Raw genomic sequence first — 24,480 nt, 5'->3', positions numbered from 1 at the left:
ATCTAGCAGTACCATTCCCTTTAACAGCTGTGTGAGACGGGAAAGTTTAGCAGGCATCCTTTCCTCTTGTATGGTCGGGAAACTTCACTTGTTGAATGTCGACTGAGGGCGCGAGGAAAAAAGGCGCAATCATATTGGTGAAACGCAAGAGCGCTCGAGTCGCCCGCCCGCAAAGGCGTGAACACACCGGAATAATAAAATCTCGCGCAGCCCAAACATCCTGATCTAAAAGTAAATCCCACGAAGCAAAAGGAGTTCCTTTAAAGGTGCATAAACGCAGCCGCGGGGGTTGGCCTCCTTGCCCACCGCTTCCTTCCACAGGCGGAGCCAAGCAGCGAGCGGAGATGGAAACCCAGCCCCCCTCGCTAGAGGCGGCTCGACAGAGCGCGGATTTCCTGCACCGCCCAGCCTGAGACGCCGCCTGTAACGGCCGGCCTCGGCTTGCGGCTCCACCTGGGCCGAGAGGGGGAAAGGACCAGGGGGAGGCGGAGACGCTCCCGGCGCGTGGCCATTAGAACGCTTGCCCAACACAGGCAGAAGAGCGCGGCGGGGGCGGGATCCTAGCGAGAGTTCGGCGGTCTCTGGTCAGGTGATGATGCTTTTACCTAATAGGTGTTCAAAGCGTTGCTGTTTGGCCTTTGGTACGTGGGAGGCATTTCTGTAAAGCTTTCTTGTAGCCGCATTCGTTTTATAAACCAGGAGGAGGATTGTTGGTTTTAAGTTCTGTTCTACTTTCTCATGTGAGTCGAAGTAACGTGCAATTTAGAAGTGTGTGTTTTATTGCAGTCTAAAACCAAAAAAGGAACACAACCCAGCCTTAACAGGTAGGAACTCAGAAGTTGAGCTGTACAATAAAATGTAAAAATGTTGATTATTTATTATAGTGCACAATTAAAAACAGATTAAAACTTCATAAAAGCTATACAGAACTAACAGCACTTAAGACCAAACGCGTTACGACCCTACTGGTTCTTCCTCAGTGGTCAGAATTGTGATAATACACTATATTTATATTAAACTCATAAAGTGTAGCTGAGTGGTTGAATGGGATCTGTAAAGTATGGCTCCAACCAATATATGTAAATTTTAGACTTTTTGGAGACCACCTCCTATGACATATGCCTAGGGGGTCACTACTCTTCGCTATTATATAATTATGTGCTGAGAGTGTATCTCATGTGCGTCAGAAAAAAAGGCAGTCTGCAATCAGTTATTCAAGCAGTTTGGTGCTCAGCAAGCGGCTCAAACTTGTAAGCTGTTCAAAATTTTTGAAACTGGAATGCATGTTTAAAAAATACCTTTCTTTTGTATCCTGCTGAGGGCCTTGGAATAACTTGAACACTTGTATATGCTCTGACCAAGAGAAGTATACCTGCTCCTGAACTGTTCTGTTACTCTTGTACAGCCTAGTTTTTCTGTCTACTTGTTACTCACTGAGTCAAACGGTGTTTTTTTTTTTTACTTGGCTAGTGCTTGTGTTTTTGCACCAGAACTTGGCAGTCTGATGTTTACTTGGCAATAGTTCTCTGTGGAGTCAGTTATTCCCAGGTAAGTTTGCACAAGATTATAGTTTTTTAAGTAAGTTTGTTTCTTTTGAGAAATTTGTCTGATATGATTGGTTAAGGTAGGAGAATGTGTGAGAGACCATCATCACACATTGTCACCACTGTGTAAGTTTTTAACAGCTGTCTGCCAAGCATAGCCCACTTGACTGAGTGGACTGCTTTTGACTCAGTGGGTCTTCATGTGCAGCTCTATTACAGAAATGGTGGTACAAAAACACAAGTTTATAAGCATTCATGGTTGTACAATGCTGTTATTCAGGGGTGACCTTGATGCTCTAAGCGAGTTAAATGGAAACCTGTGGCCTAATGCTTGAAGATGGAAAGTGATTGTGTCTCTGTATTTTTGATTTACTGCATGTTTAGAGTAATAACTGCATTTAGTACCTTTACAGATGTGTGTGTATATGTGCTGCAAGAAGATAAATGTTTTGTGAAAAATATAGACTTAAAATTCCATATTTTTGCACACTTAAGCTATTTGAAATGGGGAAGAAGTCACAAAATACCAAGGTCATTATTACTGCATATTAGAAATTGATCATTATCATCTTTTAAATTGTTCTCCTGTTATGTGCTACGTTTCCAGGTTCCGTAAGTGACTGAGACATTGATTTCCGGTCAACTATGACAGAGGTGTGTATGTGTAAACTTTGTATAAATGTTGAACCTTGTCTAAACATAGAATCAATGATGCTTAACAATAATAAAGGTAAAGGTATCCCCTGTGCAAGCACTGAGTCATGTCTGACCCTTGGGGTGACGCCCTCTAGCGTTTTCATGGCAGACTCAATATGGGGTGGTTTGCCAGTGTCTTTCCCAGTCATTACCGTTTAACCCCCAGCAAGCTGGGTACTCAGCCCTCCATCCTTCCGAGGTCGGTAAAATGAGTACCCAGCTTAACAATACGATCTGAAGAGAAACCAGAGTATCTAGCTTAACAATAATACCATGCTTCAAATGTGAGGCCTGTAATTTAATTTTGTAAAATGTTTAATTTTTTAAAATCATATTATTAATAGTCAAAGCTAGCAAACTATTAGTTTATTTAGTAAATCAGAAACAAAGATACGGTCCATACTTCTTACAATGAAGCCTTGTAAACTTTATTTTTTGTACAAATACATAAAACTGAATATGAATACATAAAACAGTTTATTAATTTGTGGCACCTTTCATCTTTCTGTTTTTTGCATTCTGCAAAAAAAAACAACAAGTAAAATGTAAAGAGGGTGATGCACTGCAAACATTTCTTTTTGTGCATTTTCAGTCTAGAGTTGTAATAGATCACTAAGTGAGTTGTCAGAGCTGGAGTCAATCCTTCAATCTGTTGTACCTAATCTGATGTCTTTATATGGTGCTAAGAATCAGTTGTTACAAGAATAACATGGTGTTAATTCATATATTTAATTTCTTTTGTTTTGTTTTACAGAGCTCTCAGAATTGTGGCTTGCCAAGAGATTCCTTCTCAGGTTCTGTGGTAGTAAATTCTCAACCAGAAAGACTGCCCATTGATCCGTGGAGTAATGAACATGTAGGATATCAGGTAGAGGTCTTATGTCAAAATGAGCTGGATAGAAGATTCTGCATAGAACATGATGTGCTTCTCTAAAACAGTTTAGTGTTTTAGGTGTGGGTGATGGGGAGGTATTCTGGCTGCATTCAGATGGCACTTAAACTCGACAAGTGCATAAACCAAGTCTGCCCACTTTCCTTTTTGCACAGAAAACATGGTTAGAAAATAATTCTGATTACTCAGTGATATATAAATGCTGGCATATGGTTTAGTCTGAATTAATTTCTCTGCACAAACTGGGGGTTCAGATCTTTATCTCATGTAAAAACCTGGCTCAGGAGAAGCAGTTCCCTGTGTACCTACCTTCATGTAGCACAGATAATGAGTTACCAGTTACCTCTGAATGAGAAACAAGAGGGAATGAATGAGGCATAAGCACAACTCTGATCATACAAATATTGGTTTAAGTGCTCCTGTGTTGGAATTGCTGCTTATGTTAGGAATTTGAGGGACATTTTGGTGCTGGGATACATCACAGCTTGTTAGAACTTATAAAGAAATAAAGGCTAGGATCAGGTTTTTCCCCTCTAAAAGACATATACAACATAAACGTAAAGTGCAAACCAAACTCAGAAACCAGTTCATCATAGCATAGGCCCAGGAAACAGTAGTATTGTAAAAGTCTGGGTTTGAAAGAGAGAGGCAGTTTCTGAATGAGATGCAGCCTGGTAAAGAAGGTAATCTTGCTTCCTATCTGGTGGATTTTTCTTTTTTAATTTAGTTTCTCTTTCTTTCTGTCTTTCTACCTGGCCATTTGGATTTTGTTTTGTTTTGTGGTGTGCATGTTTGATTGTGTGCAGTTAAATACACAAAAGACTTGTAACAAGATTAAAAAGTAATAATGGAGTCACTATAAGGGAAGGCTGAAATAGCCCTGTTCCTCATATGTTGATCTTTTATGTGGTCAATCCCCAAGTTTTGGAATCAACAGGGAATTGAGCAGTCTGCACCTTAGCCTGTTTTCTGTACAATTTCCTGCTAACGCAACTAAGAGTGATTTTTCCAGAAAAGTACATGAAAAAATGTTATTTTGCTGCTGGCTACTTATAGTAGTGTGTTATCGTATTAGTGCCAGGCCCTTCTTCCTTTTGAGGGGAAGTTTGCCCACAAACACCTCTCTCTGAGATCGCCTATACATTGCCTTCACATTGCCCTGCAATCATTTTATATGACTGAAATATACAGATGGATGTCAGTTTTGCATTTCCCGAGCAGAAGTGGAAACTACATGCCTGCTGGATGTCATGCTTTCAGAAGCTGCTTGGACTCTTCAGGTGAAATCACTGAGAGCCTGCAAAGGGCTGTTAATAACTGACTCTCTCTCTCTCCCCATTTAAATTAGCAATGCATATCTTCAGGACATTAGAATTCCTAACAGTATTACTAATGTCATCAATGCTAACAGAGCCAGTTTTGAGTGGTGGTTAAGAGTCGCAGCCTCTAATCTGGAGAACTAGATTTGATTCTCCATTCTTCCGCATGGATGATCTTGGAACAGTCACAGTTCCTGTCAGAGGTCTCTCAGGCTCACTTGAAAGGTAGGCTGTTGTAAGCCATTTGAGACTCCATCAGATACTAAAAATTAGGTACACAAAACCAGCTCTTTTTCTTCTAAAATCTTTTTCCTTCCTTCACCTGGCAAAATTCAATTAGGGAAATCACTAGCATGCCTGCCACAGCTAGTCCGCTTCCTGTCCCAAAATCTAGGTGTTGCCAAGAAACCTGTTATACTTTTAGTCTCACACAGTAATGATTGCAGTAATGCAAACATGATTTTGTCTCTTTTCCTGGGAAATTCATTAAGGATCCATCCAGGGCTATCACAGGTGTTGTTCGCACTTTGGGAAACTTCTGGAATTCCACCCAAGGTCTCAAACCTGTCAAGACCATCATATGCCTTCTAGTTTCTTTATTATACACACATCACTGCAAGTAAATTGCTTTAGTACCCAGCTTTAACCACAAGACACATATCTGGCTATTTTAGGCACGTACCAGAACCTCTGTGTGTGTTTGTGTGTGCTTGGATTCAATACACGCATCCCTACATGCTTGTAGGCTTCATCTTTTCCCAGATATGCTGGTCATTTCTCCCATGGACTTCTTCACGTCGAGACGGTATCTATGCTTTATATTTTCCCCCTTATATTCCCCTACATTATCATCTCAGCTCTGCTTTTCTAAACTTGTGTGTGTTTAGTTTACTTTTGTGTGCACGTTTGTTAGTTCAAGTTATTCTCAATAAAATCACTTATTTTGGTCTGGTTTATTGAGAGTTTCTAAGAAGAATCCTGGTATACACTGATGGAGAGCCTGTTATTACCCTCTTGCTGGCTAAATGCCCCAACTCAATATAGTTTGGGTAACAATTTGCAAGCCTAATAGTACTAAAAATTCTCCCTGGGTGAAGGGAACAGTAAAGTTGGACTGGGTAGAATGTGATTACTAAAACCAAGGGTGGGAAAAGGCAAGGGGAAGGGGGCAAGAAATTGTGTGTGCTGCTGAAAAAATTAGCAAACTGCCAGGAAAGTAGGAATTTTTTGAATGCATTATGGTAGTGAACACTAGCCAATATGGTACAATGCAAATGAAGGGATGACTTGGGGTCAGGTTCAGAGGTTACAGGAAAAAAACAAAATAATCCAAACTCAGAATAAGCATAATAAAAATTGTTGAGGGTTGAATAGTTGCCTTTAAAACAACTCATCAATGTATTATCACATGTATGATCATCTAAAAATTATAACATTTAGTGATAGCTGTCACTAATCTCCATTATAACAAAAAATATTGTGGCTAGAGAAGAGATGGCAGAGGGAAGGAGAATGGGGATGGAGGTTGTGCAAAGAGAGTGTTTATCGCTGGTGCAAAAAAATACCAATTCCAGCACATTGCACCTGGATGTAAGCCAACTTGCAATTGGCTTGGAAATGAAATTGCCCTGTAGGTGTTCTGAAAAAAAACCTTAGAAACTCCAAGGAATCCCCCAAATGGAAAAATGAGTTGCAAAATTGAAAATTAGAAATGCTTGTAGCATGATTGTATAATCAAGGTAAAGTACACATGCAGAATGGGCCTCAGTAAAGATACTGCTGAAGAGAAGGGGTAGGGGAGCTTGGAATTTATGTGGATATGAAAAGAATTGTGATTGTTTGCAATCATTTTGTTGATATGTTTAAATTACAATTAATAATGAATGGTATAGCACCCTTACGTTTGCTTTTTTTCAGTCGTACAAAAGAACAAGAAACCCTGTAGGAGTTTGAGGGAGCTTTCCTTGTTACATGGATTTAACCAATTGCATCTGAAAAACAATGTGATATTTTCAGTGACGTTCTTATTTTCTCACTGTGCCATGCTTGCTGGCATGTATATTTTGACAACTGATGTTAGCTGCACATTAAATAACCTGAAGGAATTTTAGTAGTCAAGCTAAAAAATACAGTACACTATACCAATGGTCTCCAACCTTTTTATCACTGGGGACCAGTCAATGCTTGACAATTTTACTGAGGCCCGGGGGGTGGGGTGGGTGGGTAGTCTTTTTCCGAGGGATGTCGCCGCTGCCTAGGCCCCTGCTCCACTTGCTTTCCCATTGGTGCCCCTGACTTCCCACCGCCCACTGGGTGGTGCTGCTAGCAACAGCTGCGCAGTGCCACGCCAAGGGGGAGCCCCAGCCATGGCAGCTGCCAGAGAGCACCAAAGGTGAGCCAGTGGCAAAGTGGCAGGGCAGCAGCCGAGGAGGAGCCGCGGCCCGTTACCAACTGATCCACGGGCCAGTACTGGTCCCCGAACCGGGGGTTGAGGACCACTGTACTATACCACTGTGTGACTCTGATAGCCTTTTCTTTTCTATTTTCATCATAAATATAGGAAGAAGAAGAATGGGAAAATTTAAACAAGGTACTAAGGCAACATGGTTTAAGACCTGTGTGCCTTGCTAAACCCAGAAGTAGTAGAAATGTGTCAGGTAACAAAATGCTATTTTTAAGAAGAAAAATTATAACTCCTAAATAGAATTGTTTGAAGATGTGAATTTTCATTAACCACAGGTTGTAAATATTGCTGTAAGCAAAGTGTGTCTAACATCACTGTACTGATACTGGGAATTATAAGTGGTACCTTGGTAGATTATTGGGTTAAATAGGGATGGGCATGAACCACAGTTTTGCAGAGATCTGACACTCAGCTGTTTGGTTTAAATGCCACAGAGATGAACCCAAGAAAGCTCCTTTAAACAGCTGAGCTGCACAGACCAAATTGCTCTTGCGTACCCCTTTAAAACAGCTGATCCACACAAAGTAGTTTGCTCCACGTGGCTCAGCCATTTAAAGGGGTTTTCTTGGACAGCTACGTTTGGGGTGGCTACCCAAGAAAGCCTCTTTAAACAGTTGAACTGTATGGAGCAAATTGCTTTGTCTGGACCAGCTGTTTGAAGCTATTTAAACCAAACAGCTGAGCAGTGGGAGCTCCTACTTGCTTAGCTGTTTTTCATGAAGAGCAGAAAGCAGGGGTTTAAACTAGGGTTGGGTTTAAACTAGAGCTCTGTGCCTGCATGTGTGCGCTGACTGGTGCGCCAACACCCACGCCGCCCCTCCTTCCCGCATCACGGCACTGGCTGCTTCTGGGCGTTAATGGCCACTTCAGCAGCCAAAGAGCCCAACCCTAGTTTAAACCCCTGCTTTCCGCTCTTCACAAACTGCATCAAAATTCATGCAAATTTGTGGCAGTTCTTCAGTTTGCAAATATTAATTCATGAATCAGCCAATTTGTCAGCTGGTTTGTACCATTCTTCATGTTAAACTAGTATCTGGAGAAAATTAGCCTGCTCAAGACACATTTAGTAGCATGCCTCCTGCTGGCTGACATATGTAAGAGGTGTCATAGGTTATGACCACAGTAAGTTTTTTCTGTTTTAATCAGCTGAGAAAATAAACAAATTCCAAGTTAAGGAGTTATTAAAGAGGATGAGAATAAGAATGCTAGCACCATAATGCACTTAAATGGTGGTACAGTCACATTTAGAATACTGTATACAGTTCATGATGCCTCAGATAGCTAGAAAAGAAGCAAAAAAGGGCAACCAGTTTGGGGTTGTCTCCCATTCCCTATGGGGGCTCTTAAAAGGCATTTAATGGAAGAAAGGTCTACCAATGGCTGGTAGTTAAATAAAATGTTCATGTTTATAGGTATTAGGCTACTGAATATTAGTTGCAGGGGTGGGGGGAAAACAGACTTTTTGTTCTTGTAGGTTTCATGGGATATCTTGTTAGCCACTGTAGGAATAGAAAGCTGGACTAGATGGACCACAGGTCTGATCCAGCAGGTGTAACTTTTTATACTTGTACATAGTACTTGTACTTGTACTATGATGTGTTTTAAACAGCATCTCTTCTAACCTATTCTCTCTCTCTCTATGTATATAGACATGATTGTTATGGACAGAAGTTCTTCACAAGCCATACGACATGCATTGAAAACACTGCTGGAAGAGTCTGAGCGTCAACGAAAAATTGTCCGTGGCCTGATAGAAGACAATCGTCAACTTAGGTAAACGGAGTTCTGAAGATTTATTCTGTAGCACCCAGTTAAATTTGAAAAGTTCTGAAATTGAGTTTGGAAGGAAGCTACCTTTATGTTTGCTCATTTCTAATCATAGACTTTCCATTCATGTCAGGTTCCCATTTTATAATGCTAGTGTCAAAGGCATAATTGAGAACAATAAAATATTGGTTCAAGTGGGTAGCCGTATTGGTCTGAAGTAGCACAACAAAAATTGAGTCTAATAGCACCTTTAAGACCAACAAAGAGTTATTCAAGGCATCAGCTTTTGAGTGCAAGCACTCTTCCTCAGACAAAATGGAGAAGGATCATGAGAGTACAAATATATAGAAAAAAGGTAAATTAGTGGCAAATCAATAAACTTTGTCATACTACCCAAATTATGCCATATAATAATTCTTTGCTAAAACAGCTAATTGGTCCTTTTGAGTTCAGTTGCAGTTCACAAAAATATCAGAGAAATAAAACTGTCAATGTTAGTAATTAATGACAGACACTTGTGAAAACAAATAATTAAAAGAGACTAGTTGCAAACACTTCAAACCGTCCGCCAAAGAATTAATGGACATAAGTTTGACATCAAACTTAAAAACCTGTAAGAACACTTCAACCTTACAGGACATTTAATAAGGGAATTCTAATTAGCTGTTCTAATTCTAATTATTGCAAAGGAACTTCAAGAACAGACTAGAAAGGGAGGTTGCAGAAATTCAAGTTACTAAACACTCAGAACAACTACATACCCTGGACTCAACAAGGACAAAGGTTTTTTTTATTTCACTATGGATGCTAACCTCATTCAACTCTTATATCCACATTCCTTACAACTCCCTCTTATTTTATTTGGGACAATGTGACACTAATGGGATGTTAGTAATATGTAATGTAATTTGGAATCTCACATGACAACATGCCAGCACAGCTTGTCACTTGCAGGGACGCTTCCACACTTGGGTGGAGACGGATGGGGCCACCAACTAGTCTCCTTTAATTCTTCCCACAACTGGGAAAGTTTCTGCCATTAATTACTAACATGGACAGTTTTATTTCACCAATGTTTTTGTGAACTGCAACTGAACTCAAAAGGACTGATGAGCTGTTTTAGCAAAGAATTATCATTCTGGGAGCTGTTGCACTGTCTTCTGACCGCTGCAAAGGAGTTATTGACCTGGACGCCCATGCCACAGAAGGAACTGGTGCGTCACTTGCCTATCTACCTTTGCATAAGGGCTAGTCTTCCTGGATATGGCAGAATATGACCCTTAGCTCAGGATAATGAGCATGGACACCAGCCAGACCAGCAGGAAACAAGCCTGTTGTGATTGATATGCTACTTGATTTTGAGTTAATTTTGCAATGTGTTAGCGACTGGCTTTTACTGAAGGAGCACCTTTCTTTTTATTTTTTGTTTAAAAAGAGATGAAATACGCATGGAGCGAAGTCGGGCTTCTCGCCAAGAGCAACGGGCCAATGATTTAGACATAATTGTTGAGAATATTAAATCCAAGATACGGCAGTTGGAAGATGAGTCCATAGCTAAAGTTTGCCAACAGCAGACTCAAGTCAGAGAACTTCAGAAAGATCAGCAGTCTTCACAGGTACTTGCAGTAAATTGATATGGGGGTATGTTGTAGATGAATTTTTTTTTTTTGCCCTTGCTTTAACATTTATGGCAGGCTATGAGCTTCTGTATGTGACCTCTCACTTCTTTGCAACTTCTGAAGATGTGGGAAGTGACAAAAGCTCTTAACCCTGCCACAAATTTTGTTAGCCTTTAGAGTGCTACCGGACTTCTGCTCTTTTCTCCTGCTACAGGCAGTACCCATCTTGATCTACTTAAATATAACTGCAAGAGAAAGTAAATTGTCTGTCCTCACCCATCCTATGCATTGATTGGTTCACTTTCTAGAACTGACATGCCTTCTGTGACTCTGTTCTTATTGGCTTCTAGGCAAAGTATCATCAGCAGGCAGAGAAGTTGAAGGAACAAGAAGAGACTATTGCCCGTTTACAGAAGGAACTCTGTAAGATGGGCATAGAAGAGCAGCACCGTATTGCTACACAGAAAAAAATGTTCCAACAGTTTTGCAAACAGGCTCCCAGAACTCACTTGGATCAACAGTAAGTACTTGTGCATCACTATTTTTGATGCAGTCCATTCTCCCAGACATCTGTAGAGTAGGGCTGGTCCCACTGCTACATGCATGCAGCTGTTGACCATGTGATCTGGCTGACCCCCGGGGGAGGGGTGTCTCTGATACATTGCCAGAAAAATATATATACATCCAACTCCCTGGATGACTGGGGGTTGCAAAGCATGCTTTTACAAGTGTAAATATTACATAGTGCAAATCTGGGGCACTTATTTACGGCGGTTGCCAGCATGCTTCTCTGAGGACATAACGTTTTAACCCACATGGTTCAGGTACAGCATCACTGACCCATTTTGTTAACACTTTGATACAGCCAGGTTGCATAGTCAACAGCTGCATGTGTATAGCAATGGGACCAGTCAGATGTCTGGGAGAATGGAGGGATTCAGTGGGGTCCTGTGTAGAAAATTCAGAGGGAGGCAAAAAGGGGTAGGGTGGTGAAGAATTTTTTGCCATTGTTGCCTCTTGCTAAAAGAATCCTGCAGAGATTGGGAAGTAGGCGAGAGTTTGATCATCAGCCTCAACTATGCTTTCTAAGAAATCTCAAGGAAGCCAGAAAATGTCCTTAATTGATGACGGGGTGCCTTCTCAGTTAATGGGATCTTATTGGAGGCTATGGAATTAGCCTGGAGATGCATACTTGGGGTTAGTGTAGTGTCCTCCCAAGCCTCTCAGTTTAGGCTCTAGGCTGAAGAGAAGCTGGTAAACAGGCAGCTAAGAGCTTCCCACAGTATGCAGCTTCCTGCTCTCAGCTTTTCATGTGCCGTTGATGTTTATGGGTTCACAAACCATTATTTCTTTACGTGCCTGAGGGGCTTCTTCCACAGGCAGAGGTTTCTTTGCAGCCTTCATGAGTGCCTTTGGCTGCCTTCACAGACTGGTTTGGTCCACGTGAGGCCAGTTCCAATCAGTTTTGAGTTTGGTCCAGGGGCTGCCTCAGACCCCAAACCAAACTGCCTCTTTTGCTCTGTGCTCATCCCTAAGCTGACTAGTTTATAGTTATGTAAGGTATGGCATGGTGTTATGCACCAACGAAATCCAGCGGTCAGTACATTGAGAAAATCTGGGATTTCTACTTAAAAGTATTCCTCAAACTGTAGAATTTTTTCTTTATTGGAGAGCCAGCTTGGTGTAGAACCAACTCTTCATAATGCTTGGAATTAAATTAATAAAGAATGGGAATGGTATGCCTTGCACACTGGGAGGCAGCAAAAAGGAGACAATGGTTTAATTTCTAGTCCCTGGAGGCACCTGCTGCTGTTTGCCATATTCACACCTGAATTATTGCGGAGTTTCCAATTCTTTGGTTTTGAACTCCTAAGTGGCATAACATATGATTTAAACTGCTTTTTTTATATCCAGTAAGATAAGAAGAAGCTGATCTGTAGTTTGAGACAATCCTGGGGAAAGTATTGATGCTAAACTAGAAAGCTTTTTTAAAATGCTTGGCATGAGTTATATATTTACCTCTGAACCCAAATCTCCTAAGGGAAGCTGAGCCCACTAAAGCCCACCTGAGATGGGGAGAAGAATTGGGCTTGGAGACAAATGTACCCATTAGCATCCGGGGCTTGATCGCTAATGGTCACTGCATGGGAGAAGAGAGGAACGGTTCCTGTGAGTTCCTGCCCATGCCTACAGTTTGTGGATTGGCTGGTTTATTACAGTTAACACAATATAAAAGCTCTACAGACAACAAATGAAAGATTATTTGCCCTGGGAGATAAATCCTTCCTTTGGTGCGTGCAATTTATATTGGCTGAGGTGGCATTCCTGGTCATTCTACTTTTCTGTCTCTCTAGGATTTTTAATCTAATTGACTACTATGAATCTCAGATCCACCAAATGAAGAAAAATTTAAGGTAGGGAAATGGAGGGATGCGGAAGGGGTACTGCTGTTCTGCTGCCAGTGGTGCTTTTCTCTGGTGCAAGGAGTCTTCCACTGATGCAAGGGGCTTCCTTCTACAAGAGAATCTTGCACAGGGGGCAACTCCTGATGCCATCAAAAAGCACTGCTGCCAGGCCCCTGCTTCCCCATTACTAATGTCCTGCTAAAGGCATGATAGTTTTAATCGCCATCATTGTGACTTAGTCATTTTTTTAATGGGGTTTTAATGGGGTTTTAATGGGGAATTTTAATGGTTAATATATTGTATTTGTATTAAAATGTTGTGAACCGCCGCGAGCCGGTTTCCGAGAGCGGCGGTCATACAAATCAAATAAATAATAAAATAATAATAATAATGATGGTGTTTAGCAGGTCACTCTGTTTAGTTTCATGTTTCTAGAATTTTTCATTGAACAGGCGTGGTCTAACTTTGTTTCCTTCGTAGGAGATACAAGAAGGAGACTGGTGATATCCATGGAGGAGGAAAAGATGAGTTTTTGAATGTAGACGCTACTACTAATTACAGAGTTTTGCTCAAGGTAAGAAACTATCAGAGATCATGAGTCTGGAAATGGCAGCCAGATTTTGGATTGGTAGTTTTTGCTTCCCCCCCCCCCCCCCCTGCCTTCGCATTTCAGAATAAGGTTATCAGAGTTTAGGAGTATCTTCACAGGTTGTCACCTTGCTGTGTTCATCATGGGAGGAGAGGGAGAAAAATAATCTAGAACTTCACTTTTTCTTGTGTACACAGTACTAATATTAGACAGGGTGGGCTTTTGTAGTGGAAAAAGGGTGGGCTTTTGTAGTGGAAAAAGAAAGGGAAAACTAGTCCAACTTTCTGTGTAGCTAAAAAGGGACAGCACCTTGTATGAGATCAATGGGCTCTCAGCTCTCCATTTGTGTGAGAGATTTTGTTCCATCAAGAGTTTCTACCTTTACACTATGTTGGGAACAAGAGAGGCAGTTTTGTTGGAAGGCTTGCGTTCTGAAAAGATTGAAAGCTGAGCTTTTGCAGAAAGAAGAGTTCTTGTACGCTTTCTGGCAACCTTTCAACTGGAAACTATTTTTATCCCTCACCACTTAAATATTTCTGAGTTAGATATTACAGTTGATGTTACAGGCCTCAAGGTATTTATTCTTCAGCCACAGGAATGTTATTTGGGCAGCAAGAAACATCAGCCTTGATAAAGGACAGGATTTTTTGATGTGCCAAATTGATTTTGTAACTTCAAAGATTAGGAAAGTGGTCAGACTTTTGATTTTTCAACTGTGGTTTCTCACTTGTGGAAAGCTTTGTTCAAATCTGTCAGTTCTGCTGTTGATTCTCTGAGTAAGATGTTGTTAACTGTTCCCTTCTCACGATGTGGCACATTCATTAATTTACGGTTGTTGTGAGGGCCAATGAGAGAACGTATGAAACTATTATGAATAGTTATAATATATTTATAATCTTTGAAGTATTTCCAGAATCAGATCATTGAGACACAGGCCCGAAATGAACAGTTGCTGCATGAAAATAAAAATCTCAAGGAAGAGTTGGAAATCAGGTGAGTTTGTCTACTGCTTATGGCTCAAAACATTGAAAAATAGCACAAGCATTTTGTATTTCCCCTCCCACCCTTCCCAGCATTGTTCCCCATTGCTGAGTGAATGTGTAAACCTCTCCACCGGATTCCTTCAGGTAGTGAAAAGAGTAATATAAAAAAAACCCTCTTCTGCCATTAACTTTACAGTTTTTCAGATTCTGAAAATACTATTTTTCTTTTTAGACCGACAGAGCAAGAGTTAAAATTTTACAAACATCAAGCAAGGAAGCTTGAGAAAACAGTGAAGAACATGAAGTAACTATGCCTTTCTTCAATCGTCAAATATTGATGTCTGGTTTTGAAGATCTATTAAGACAATAGGGGATCCTTTAGTTAGATCTGTTCTGAAGACTGGATATAGATAGACTAGCAGAAAGTCAAAGAGTAAAGGTAAAGGTATCCCCTGTGCAAGCACTGGGTCATGTCTGACCCTTGGGGTGACGCCCTCTAGTGTTTTCATGGCAGACTCAATACTGGGTGGTTTGCCAGTGCCTTCCCCAGTCATTACCGTTTACTCCCCAGCAAGCTGGGTACTCAATTTACTGACCTCGGAAGGATGGAAGGCTGAGTCAACCTTGAGCCGGCTGTTGGGATTGAACTCCCAGCCTCATGGGCAGAGCTTTCAGACTGCATGTCTTCTGCCTTACCACTCTGCGCCACAAGAGGCTCTAGCCAAAGAGTAGAGCCACCCAAGTTTTCAGGATGCCTCTGACTTTGGGCTATGGCAGAAGAAAGGTGTGCTTGAAGACACAGTTGGTCTGTATTATGTCTTGGTACCTTCCCCAGGTATTCTGAATAGTTGTGCCTATGCAGCCTCAGCCATCTAAGCAAAGTGGTAGGAAAAGGGAGTTGAAAGGTTGGACCTCCTTCTCATCATAGTTGTCTTATTTTTAGTTTCTGCTTCTACACCGTAATGATCAAAAAGATATGTAAATCCAAGAGTGGCTGAAGACGATGGTTCTAGTGAATTTAATTACTGTGTTTCATATTAGCTTAGCACACAAATTACGTAGGGCTGGTATCAAACATCCATTGTGATGGGGCATCTCCCATGGCCTGGCATAGAGCCCATTACTGGGCAGCAAGGTTTGGTCTGTTTGCCTTCTGCTAGGAATGAGAGGGACTGCCTCTGTGCTATTTTATGCTTGGAGAGGTGTTTGAAAGGAACAGAGCATAACTCTTTTGTGCTTTTATTTAGGGGTAATCATCACGCAGGGGGCATATATGATTGTGAAAGAGTTGTACTCATGTCAGATCTTGGAGGAAGAAGTAGCATGTGTGTGTTGTGTAGCCCTTTCTCCCTGGCCAAACCCCTCTCCCTCTAGGTTCGGTGTATAAATGATACTTGAATTGAAATTCGTTTTTGTTTATGGGATAACTGTTTTTGTTTTTTTTTGTCTGCCATGTAGGACATGTGAGAGTGATGAAGAAAATCTGAAAGAAAACAAAGACTTCAAAAGTACTACCAGAGGAGACCAGTTACAGGAAACCTGTAGAAGATATTTTCAAGTAAGCCGACAGTGATTGCACCTTTAAATTAGAACCGAAAAGATGAAATTCTTAAAAAAAAATCATAACCTACCACCTGTCTCCTTTTGGCATGCAGGAAGAAATGTATGATAACATTGTATTTTCTGCCCTGATAGCTACAGTATTGACACTTGGCAAAGAAATCATATGAGGTTCATAATGCTCTTTATCTTGGCTGACTCATGCAAACTTCTAGCTGCTAGAAACCTATGCCATATTTTCTGTGCTGCTCCTCCACCCCCCAAAATGAAGTGGTGCTTTTGGAGCACTCAAGACTGTTGCTCCATCAGCAGCAGACAGAAGTTTATTTATGACTGATACAAACCTGCTCAATTGCCAGTCTCATGCACACTTTTTCAGATGCCAAGGCTTAAGGCAGAAATCTTAACAGTATTAAACCATGGTCAAGAATCCCAGTTGCTCGGAAAGAAACAAGTCTCAGTTGGTGAATATGCCTGTACTTAGATGTCTTAACGAAATTGAAGTAAGAGATTAGTAGCAGTGTTGATGGCAGTCAATCATATTTGTAACTGTTACACACAAATAAATAAAATTCTGGCTTGTTCTCTGTATCTGCACTGAGCCAGTCAGGTAGCAAATTGAACTACCTGGAGAGACTGAAGCACAAAAATTAATGGTGTGAAAGTTTGCATTCTAAAATGCCTGTCCATGAGCCTTTGTCCTGTCAAGAGAGACTCTGCAGTGCAATGTATATCCAACACTTATATGTCTCTTTTACATACTGTGATATAGAGGCCAATGGCGGTAGTTGTCTTTTCACTATCACTTGACACAGGAAGAACAAACTGAAAGGAAAATGCATTTGGGGAAGTTGTGGGTGGGAAGAAGCCTGACTTGTCAGTAGCCCATCACAGCCTTCCCTTGGACTTGGCAGTTTAAAGCCTTGTCAACTTCAATAGGTGTGGTTTAATTATTTTTCAGTGAAATTAGTGGGACAAATATACATAAATTGGGCTTGGTTGTGCTTTCAGATTATTGAAATTCAAAGCCTTACAAGACAGATTGAACTGTATTTTGAAAAATACAATACACTGCAGGAAGTGTATGTTTTGTTTGGTGAAAGATACAAAAATAGATATTTCACAAATAATATAGGATTTTTAGCATCTGGAAAGTGAGTTTTAAGAAAACAGGCTATATCAGCAATTATTTGGGCATGACTGGTATGCCAATTTGAACTGTCATTTGAACTATTTTGGGTGTCTCTGGGAACAAAAATGGGTGATATTTGTGAGAATATTCTCCTCAAATGTTTCTTGACAGCTGTTGTCCAGCATTGACTCTGTTATAAGAAGCCCAAGAAGAGCTCCCTTGGTGATATATAAGCAGAATAAAGGGTTGCCCCGAAGAGGCACCAAAGAGGATGATCAAGACTGTGGATTTGAGCACCTCCTTCCCACCATTGAAATGTGGGCTGACCAGTTAATGGCTCTAAAGGTACTGACCGTTATTGATTTCAGTCTTCAGCTGCTGACCAGACCACAATCTTCAGACCAGACCACAGTCTGATGCTTATTTTACAGAGATGAAAGTAGGCAGCTGTGTTAACAGCTTCAAAATAAGGGCCCTTCGGGTAGTCACTGAGGAACAACTCTTGAAGGCACTTAATCTGCTAGTAATCTGACAAGCCTTCTTCTCTCCTTGAATAGAAATGCATAGCAAAAGTATCTTTATGGCAAATCAAGAAATTCTTGATAAATATGCACTCCCACCACAAGAATGTTCTTGCTCTACCAGTTGCAGATCTCACTTTTTTTTTTGGGGGGGGGAGGAGTAAGCAAACTTTGTTGTGAGAATCTTAAGGCATGTTCATGTAGGGAGAGGCAGTCTGTCTAGTATATGGAATTCAGACTGTAAAGGTCAGAACCAGCACCTTGAATTGGATTTGGAAGCCAACAGGTTGGTTGTGCTGCTGTTGTAATGCTGCCGCCATATGGGTAGCCCAGCTATCACACAGGCTTCTTCAACTCGGCCACTGTCAGATTCCAAGTAGTCCTCCAAGGCAGCCCCACGTGTCAAACTGCACTCTTGTATGCTGATCTCCCTTAGGGGTTCCTATTGGGTTCGCTATACAATGCATTCCAGTAGAAGTGCTTAGGTTGGGCAGAGCTGGTTGCTACAGTCTTGCTCACACTTTGACTTCTAAATTATTTCCTTCGGATTGTCTGTCTGAAAAGGGCAGTAGACTGTAGACTCAGTGAACTATTTTCTTTGCCCATTGGAGAATGGATAATCTTTTTTTAAGTTAGATGGAGTTGTATGAAGAATCTTTTCCGTCATCATTTGGGGGACACCTGATCAGTAACAGTTCCTTCTATAGCAAGAATTATGTTAAAAATGTAAAAGCCAGATCTGTAAAATCCTCACGTGCTTTAAATCTGAGGTGCACAGCATGCAGCCTGGAGGACCGATATTCGGTGACCTCTGTTGACCTCCTTCCCACAGGGATGCGGTGAGTGGTTTCCCCTGCGAGGGAGGGAATAGGAATTCTGCCTGGCCTGCTGTTCATTGGAACCAGGAAGAGGACCCAGTGGGCACATTCCTGGGGAGGAGGGGTCCGAATGCTGAGTCCCACCTGGCAGTTGGCATTCTGATTTTTCTAGGCAGGGCTAGCTTCTTACCCACTCAAGGCAGCAATGCAGTGGGCAGTTTTCCTGGGGAGAGAAGGATCTGGGCTGTGGGTGAGTGCAGCACCTCAGACCGGGCCCAAAGGGTGGCATGAGTTGGTGCTTATGTTTTTGTTTTCAAGGAGAGAGGATGCAGTGAAGTAAACAATTGTTTGCCTCCCTCCCCAGCTGGCAGCTAGCCCTCCTCGGGCGTGGCTGTAGCAGCCTTTCAAGAGACAGTGGCAACATTTGTGCTGCTGATAGAAGGGTTGCCTGTGTGGCTCGGCTTGCTGGAGTGCTGAATGAGGAATGAGCATTGTGTAAGGGCTGCTGCTGCTGCTGCTGCCCCCCCCCCCCGAGAGAATTATTTCAGGGTTTCCCCACCCCTTGGGGCTCCTTTCTTCCTTTCTTCCATCTGCCTTCCACCTCTTTTTTTGATCCTCTTTTATTCCTTTTGCCCCCTTTCATCTTTTCTGGGCCAGTGAGCCCCTTAAAATGCAAGTATCATTAAGAATATTAAGTAAAGGAGAACGAACATTGTCTCTGACTTCTTCCAAGAACCTACAAAGGTCCATGAAAAAGCTGCTGCAACAACTAGTGCCTTGGCATACAGCAACTGTGCAGGATGACAATGAACGCATTAGAGTGGAAGACCTTCAGTTCCTAATAGATGCCGTGCTGGAAGAAGTAGAAAATAAAGAAAAGGTGAGCTTCAAAAGCTGTCCCTTCAGACTCTTCATTTGAAATGAATTTGGTTTGCATGTGCCAGTAAAGAATGTCGTGTTTACATCCTGGGCAAGGATTCAAATGGGATGAGAATTGACAAAACTCAGTTTTAATCAGTTCTCTCGGCTCCCCATCTTGGTGTCCAAGGATGATTTTGGCTGTGCAGGCTTATAATTATCTAAAAGATCTTACCTGTTTAGTCTATTTGTAAAACCAACCAAATTTCTTCAAAGTGCATTTATCATTTCTATTTATCTGTGGGAAATTCCTGCATTTTAGAACAAGTAGATACTTTCATAACATTTATGATGTCTGTATTGAACATTCCCTCCATTTCCCCCCTATCCCTCTTCCGGCATTCTGCAGAGTAGTCATGTTCCTTCGCAGCAAACCTTGTATGCAATCGTCTCTCACTTTCAAAAACTGTTTGATGTGAATTCGTTGAAAGGTGTTTATCCTCGAATGAATGAAGTTTATACAAAGCTTGGAGAAATGACCAATGCAATGAGAACCCTTCACGACCTCTTAGAACTGGGTAGAGTATGAGATATTAAATATATCATTACTTCTCAGTAACATGCAACTTAATCCGTATCTTGTTTCCCCTCATGGCTGCTCAGGAACGATACTGGTAAACGAGACCTTAGTTATAAGGAACTCATTTTCTGCCTTTTGAAAGTGTCATAACTGGAGACATCTCAAGGTCCTCAATTACTGTGTAGACGTACTTTCGCTTGGGGTCCCAGCAGTCTCCAAACTAAAGGCTGGTGCTTGCCTAATAAAATTCTATCAGTGGCGTAGCCTTGGATGTTCCCAAACTGTTTACTGACCATTCAGCTAAGTAGCTTTTGAAAAGACTAGTAGAGTGATGCCCCTGATGGCATAAACTTTTGCAGTACCGAACATTAGCTCCTGGCATTTTATGTACTTAAGTCTGCAGCATTCTGCAACTAGGTGACATACTTGATTGAATGTCAAAGGAAACTTTAATATCCTTGGACTTGCAAAAGAAAAGTGAAATGTCTCCAGTGAATGGTATATTGTTAATTTTGTTTCTCTTGCTTTTATATAGTGGCCGCTAGCCTCAAGAACTGCTTGCTCCTATTTCCAGGGCTTGAGGCATCTCACTACAAAAATAATTCTTTAGGATTCCTAAGGGGGTTGTGCAACCCCTTGACTTCCTCAGTTCGCCACTACAAGCTTGATTTTATGTATCTCTGTTGTGTTCTAACCCTATGTGATATACCAAAAACCCAGGCAGAGATCTGTATTGCTGTTCTCAAGGCAGCTTCATATATTCCCCTTTTAAAACCGCAATTGCTGTATTGCTGTAGCAATATGTCAAATAATGGCTTATCCCCCCCCCAGCATTTGGTATCATGGAGGGGAAGAAGGGCTGCTATGGGGCTGCTAGGGGAACGACAGCAAGGGAAACAATGCCAATGTGGGAGGCACCAGCAGTGATCCTGATTTTCCCAAGTGCACAGCAGTCTCTCCAGCTTTCCTCAACCTAGGGGTCGTGACCCCATTTGGGGTCGCCTGGCCCCTACTGTGTCGTTGCCAGGTTGCTGGCTGCTGCGGCAGTGGCAGGTGGCAGAGCCATGGCACTGGCTGCCTCGATTGTTGTGCGTGTGCGCATACGCTGCCCCTGCTGAAGTTGGTATGAAGGATTATTATAGCTTGTTCACAGTACAAGGTTAGCCATAGCATAACCAGATATTTTAATAATCAGAAACTGATGTGGTCTCTTCTTAGATGGCTCAGCTCCTCCCAGTGTCCTGGTGAACACGGTTGGAAAACTATGCAGTACACTTAATGAGAATGTGACCCGGCAGGTAGAGCAACTCCTGGGAACACAAGACATCAAAAGGTAAGCATAATTAGCAGTAACTCTTGAATGTCAGACTCATTCTACAGAGTGCCAGAAGGTGGTACTTAGTCCTCTTATCCAACACTCAGAAGTCAGCAGAGCATCTTGTTCCAGTTGGACTAAATTTAGAAGAAAGAGAAGTTGCTACAGTTCTGATTCCCCCCCGGCCCCTACTCTGTATACGGAGGCTGAAGGGTTTTCTGGGCAAGATCTGCTTATGTGATAAGTACTCTTTGGTAGCTGAGCAAGTATATCCAGACATTGCTAAGCTACTGTTGGAATAATATCCGACTCTACGCAGACATCATGATAGGCCCACAAGGGTGATCCCAGTGCTAGGAAATAGCGATTAGGACTTACCATTGAACCCATGAACTTGTGCATAGCGTAGCTGTATTGGCACATGGCAGTGCTCCATTAGTATGCAGTATGCAGTTTTGTCCTGCTATAATGCTGCTTTAATTGTAGCTTCATAGCATTACTGCATCAGTTCCTCCTGTCTCACAGTTTCAAAAAAAGTTACAAGTGAACTGTCAAAGAAATGCTGTTCAGAAGGGATATGCAACAAACTTCACTGGTGGAACGTACTCCTTTCTTTTGTCAGCTTAAATAACAGATGAAACTAATTCCAAGGGGGAAATTGTGCATGTACTCAGGACAGCTACTTCCTTCTGCAGCTGCGATTGGCGCACTAGTGCATTGTAATAGCAGAAGCTGCAGTTTTCCTTAAAGCTGCTGAATATGGATGTATGCACTGGACACTGAGCACATGGCTTCTGCCATTTATCCTCTTGAAAGGTTATATGTATCTTAAAATGCTATAGTAATACTGCAGGGTAGTAGAATGTAGCTTCCATTTTTATATCTGCTACATCTGGTGGAGTACTTGTTGCATTTCTGCTGCGTGTCACTGCCAGAATCAGAGGATCCACATGGCCTTGCTGTAGAGAGACTGCAGGGGCAACAGCTGCATTTATGGCAGGGAAGGAGCAGATTTCCCTCTCGTTAAAAAGTGTGGCACAGCCATGCTGAGAAAATGTTTTTTGAAATCAATTAATCTGGGGTAGATATATAGAAGAGGTTCTTCTAACGCAGGGGTAGTCAAACTGCGGCCCTCCAGATGTCCATGGACTACAATTCCCAGGAGCCCCTGCCAGCATTCGCTGGCAGGGGGCTCCTGGGAATTGTAGTCCATGGACATCTGGAGGGCCGCAGTTTGACTACCCCTGTTCTAACTATTAGTTCACAGGTCTGAAGCCTAGAATATATAGGAGTGCTTAGTAGGTTTGTTTGAAAAGAAGACCTCCAAAGAATAAATGTTTGGCATGATTTATATTCTTCAGCATTATCAATAGATTGGAAGAATATGACGACTTCTTCCCTGCATTTCAAGCTCTAATTGAGGACTTGCTCCGTGTTCTAGGTAAGTTAATTTATGCATCTTTCAGCACTACGTCCAGAGCTGTTCTTAGTTGATTGGTTTCTGGGTAAAACAGGGAAGAGGGAGTTGTAGCCGCTAGAGAAAAGTAGCCAATGTTGCAAGAAGCGTTCACTGCATTCTTGAAATCAAGGGCTGACTTATGTCTGTTAAAAAGTTATATTTGGTTCAGTTTGTATCACCAGAGGGATATTTAATTGCATTTGTGTCCTGCTCCTCTCAGAGGCAGTCCATATGCATCTGTCTTGCATCCTCACAACCAACCCTGTGAGGGAAAGTTCTGGTAGAAAGACTGACTTGCTGAAGGATTTATCTTCAATTCATGTCATATTAGGTGATGGCTACAGTTAGCGTATTTATGTTCAGCAAAAAACAAAGGAAGCAGTACTCTTAGCACAGCTGTTCAGCTCTTGATAGTAGACTTAGTGCGCCACCCTAATTCTTAATTTAGCTGTAGCCCACCTTATCTCAGGGCATGCACCTGCAATTTAATACTTAATAGGTGGAATTCTATCCTTTGCCAGTTACACCAGGACTGTAGAAATAGCTGAGAACTTGAGTTGGAAGGATGTAATTTATACTACTCTCTTCTCTTTCTTTTCCTAGAGGTCAGAAGTCTAACTGATATATTACCTGCTGTGCAGATGCTAAAATTGAAAATCCAGTAATGTATGAAGCTATGTACAGAATGAATATTAAATATTTTTATAGTTTAATATCCTATTGTCTTAATGTAGTCTTATTTCATTTCAAATATGCAATACCTACAGGCAAAGGCAGAAAATGTTTACTTCTGCATAGCATATCATCCAACTGACAAGTTTAACACCCCAGTGATACCTCGTAATTTGAATTATTTATTTGTTAAAAACAAGCAATGTCAAAGTTGTCATTGTAGTCTTTCAGTGACATGAAGAACATAAAAATGGGATCAGAATGTGCTTTGCTTGCAAGTCTTTGACAGTCAGGCTGCAAAGGGCTACAGAGGCACTGGGTTTTTGGGTCTCCCAGCCTTTTCACTTGCAGTGTGCAAAATGCCATTCCTAAAGCTTTTCAGCCTGCTATCAGAATCTACCCCTCGAAGGAAGTGCTAACCCTTCTGTGAAGGTCAGTATTGCTATAAGAAAGCACAGGAAGGATCGTTGCTCTTCTGGTTTGCTTGTATCAACTGTTGCCTTTTTCTTTGTCTTCCAAAACATTTCCTCCCCCATGGTCAATTGTTTTCTTGCACTTTCAGAAGGCACAGGAGGACCTTTTGCTCTTGACAGCCACAGCCTTGCCTTTGGGTTGGGCTCCTGATGTATCATTGGTTTAAAGAAAAAGTTTCCTGAAATCTAGCTTGCCCCACCTTTATTTGTTTTTCCCCCCTTGGAGATTTTTCCCCCTTGAGGATTTGCGGGGCCTATAAGTTGGAGCTCTTCTGCCAGGTCTATGGTTGAGGCTGGGGTCTGAGTGGAAGATCTGATTGGGCCCCCCCTGGTGTTAAGCAGTGGTATTCCAGGGACATCTATGGCAAGGGTTATGGCTCTCCTCTCACTATTTCCTCTATTAGTTGGATGTTGTCATGGGGGGGATGGGTGGTGGATTATACCGCCATTTCAGCTTATTATTTATATGTTGTAAATTTTATGTCCTGTTTGATATTTCAATAGGGCTTCATTGGGGTTGTTAATTTTTGGACTATAACCCACCATAATCCAGTTCTGGGAGTGGCAGGAAATAAAAATCCATAATAATACTGCCACTTGCTGGCAATATTCACATTATTAAGACTGTTTGAAAGCTATTGACTCCTCTCAATTTGCTTGCTGTTTGTCCACAGTAAATATTGGGATGTGTCTCTGCATTGAGGACATTTTTTCCAAGGGGACAGTAGGGGAGTTGGCACTATAATGCTATCACTGAAGACAGCACCCTTGGTCAAAGCCCTAGTTTTAAAAGATATCTTTATAAGAAAATTGG

At 41.7% G+C, this 24,480-nt stretch overlaps 1 protein-coding gene across 10 annotated transcripts; it reads left to right on the top strand.

The window, feature by feature from the left end:
* The first annotated feature begins 332 nt into the window (after positions 1–332).
* Positions 333–23,234, top strand: CEP70 (centrosomal protein 70). 10 transcript variants are annotated; one of them, XM_077320318.1, is made up of 20 exons: positions 334–589; positions 787–824; positions 1,471–1,548; positions 2,152–2,198; positions 2,995–3,108; positions 7,012–7,108; positions 8,565–8,688; positions 10,118–10,298; positions 10,652–10,821; positions 12,656–12,715; positions 13,187–13,280; positions 14,200–14,288; positions 14,511–14,582; positions 15,737–15,836; positions 17,142–17,315; positions 19,043–19,189; positions 19,577–19,745; positions 20,966–21,080; positions 22,424–22,503; positions 23,125–23,234. In XM_077320318.1, the coding sequence occupies exons 4-20, from the start codon at positions 2,190–2,192 to the stop codon at positions 23,184–23,186; spliced, it is 1,857 nt and encodes a 618-aa protein (XP_077176433.1). In that variant the 5' UTR covers positions 334–589; positions 787–824; positions 1,471–1,548; positions 2,152–2,189; the 3' UTR covers positions 23,187–23,234. The 10 variants fall into 10 exon arrangements, with proteins under 10 accessions (XP_077176438.1, XP_077176433.1, XP_077176432.1 ...); XM_077320317.1 differs by lacking the exon at positions 787–824; XM_077320320.1 differs by lacking the exon at positions 787–824 and having other exon boundaries at positions 334–641.
* Positions 23,235–24,480: the final 1,246 nt, after the last annotated feature.

The sequence above is a fragment of the Paroedura picta genome, chromosome 2, assembly GCF_049243985.1.
Source record: "Paroedura picta isolate Pp20150507F chromosome 2, Ppicta_v3.0, whole genome shotgun sequence".
Taxonomy (NCBI): Eukaryota; Metazoa; Chordata; class Lepidosauria; order Squamata; family Gekkonidae; genus Paroedura; species Paroedura picta.
This window is presented reverse-complemented; position numbering and strand designations above follow the sequence as displayed.